The 846-nt window shown below is 47.2% G+C and overlaps 1 protein-coding gene across 1 annotated transcript in view; it reads right to left on the bottom strand.

The window, feature by feature from the left end:
- The window catches only part of LOC121964908 (histone-lysine N-methyltransferase 2C-like), a gene marked incomplete at both ends in the record, with an annotated part of 1156 nt that extends 477 nt beyond the window's left edge, over positions 1-679 (bottom strand). The window contains 2 exons of the mRNA XM_042515086.1: positions 6-88; positions 447-679. Of these exons, the coding sequence (XP_042371020.1) occupies positions 6-88; positions 447-679 (316 nt within the window). The remainder of the gene's footprint in view (positions 1-5; positions 89-446) is intronic.
- Positions 680-846: the final 167 nt, after the last annotated feature.

The raw sequence follows: 846 nt of genomic DNA, 5'->3' as shown, positions 1-846 counted from the left end.
GGTGCGCCCCTCCTGCCGCCGCTCTCTGCTGCTGTTTGGTCCTGTAGTCCTCGATCAGCTCGGCGTGATCCTTCTGCTGCTTCCTGATCTGAACGGGAAAAAATGCCTTTCTTTACTTTAATGTTAATCTTTTTAGTCTTTGAAAATGTTTGACTTTTTATTTTTTAAAATGATTTTGGGAGGCTTGTTTTTATTTAAATCCCCAAAAATGACAATCCCCTCATCACTTTTAGAAAGTGTAAAAGCAGAAACCACTGTTGGATTTTAACATTTCCTGCGGTTCTTGAACACATCATATTATTATACAGGTTTATGAATAAAAATTCCAGAACTTTTCCAAGTAGTTGGTTATATATTTAGTTTTGAGAACTTTTTTTAGCCCTGAACATTGCTATTTGGACACTGCATGACTTTTCCAGGTTTTCAATGACCATAGGTGGCTGTACCTGCTCCAGCTGTTTCTGGACCGCCCCCTGCTGCTCCGTGATGTTGCGGAGCTGCGCGGCGTCCTCCTCAGCGAGCGCTCGGCCGGCCTTCTTGGCCGTCCTCTGTTTGGCCGACAAAGACTTCTTGGTCTTGCGGTGAGCGGCGATCTGGTCCTCCAGGAGGCGCTGCTGTATCTGCAGGAGCTGCTGCGTTTCCCCCAGCCACTCCTCGTACTGACGCCGCTGAGACTCGTCTGCAGGACACAGGACACATTTCACACACTGAGACTCGTCTGCAAGACACTGGACAGCTTTCACAAACAGAACACTGAGGCTCCAGAGAACAGCAGGGGACGTCTCGTGTCCAACATTCAAACTTCAGAGACAACTTTGTTCCAACAGAGAATCTGGATTTTCACAG

The sequence above is a fragment of the Plectropomus leopardus genome, unplaced genomic scaffold (genome assembly GCF_008729295.1).
Source record: "Plectropomus leopardus isolate mb unplaced genomic scaffold, YSFRI_Pleo_2.0 unplaced_scaffold177, whole genome shotgun sequence".
In the NCBI taxonomy this organism is placed as follows: domain Eukaryota; kingdom Metazoa; phylum Chordata; class Actinopteri; order Perciformes; family Serranidae; genus Plectropomus; species Plectropomus leopardus.
Note: the sequence above shows the minus strand (reverse complement) of the source record. Positions and strands in the feature narration are given on the sequence as shown.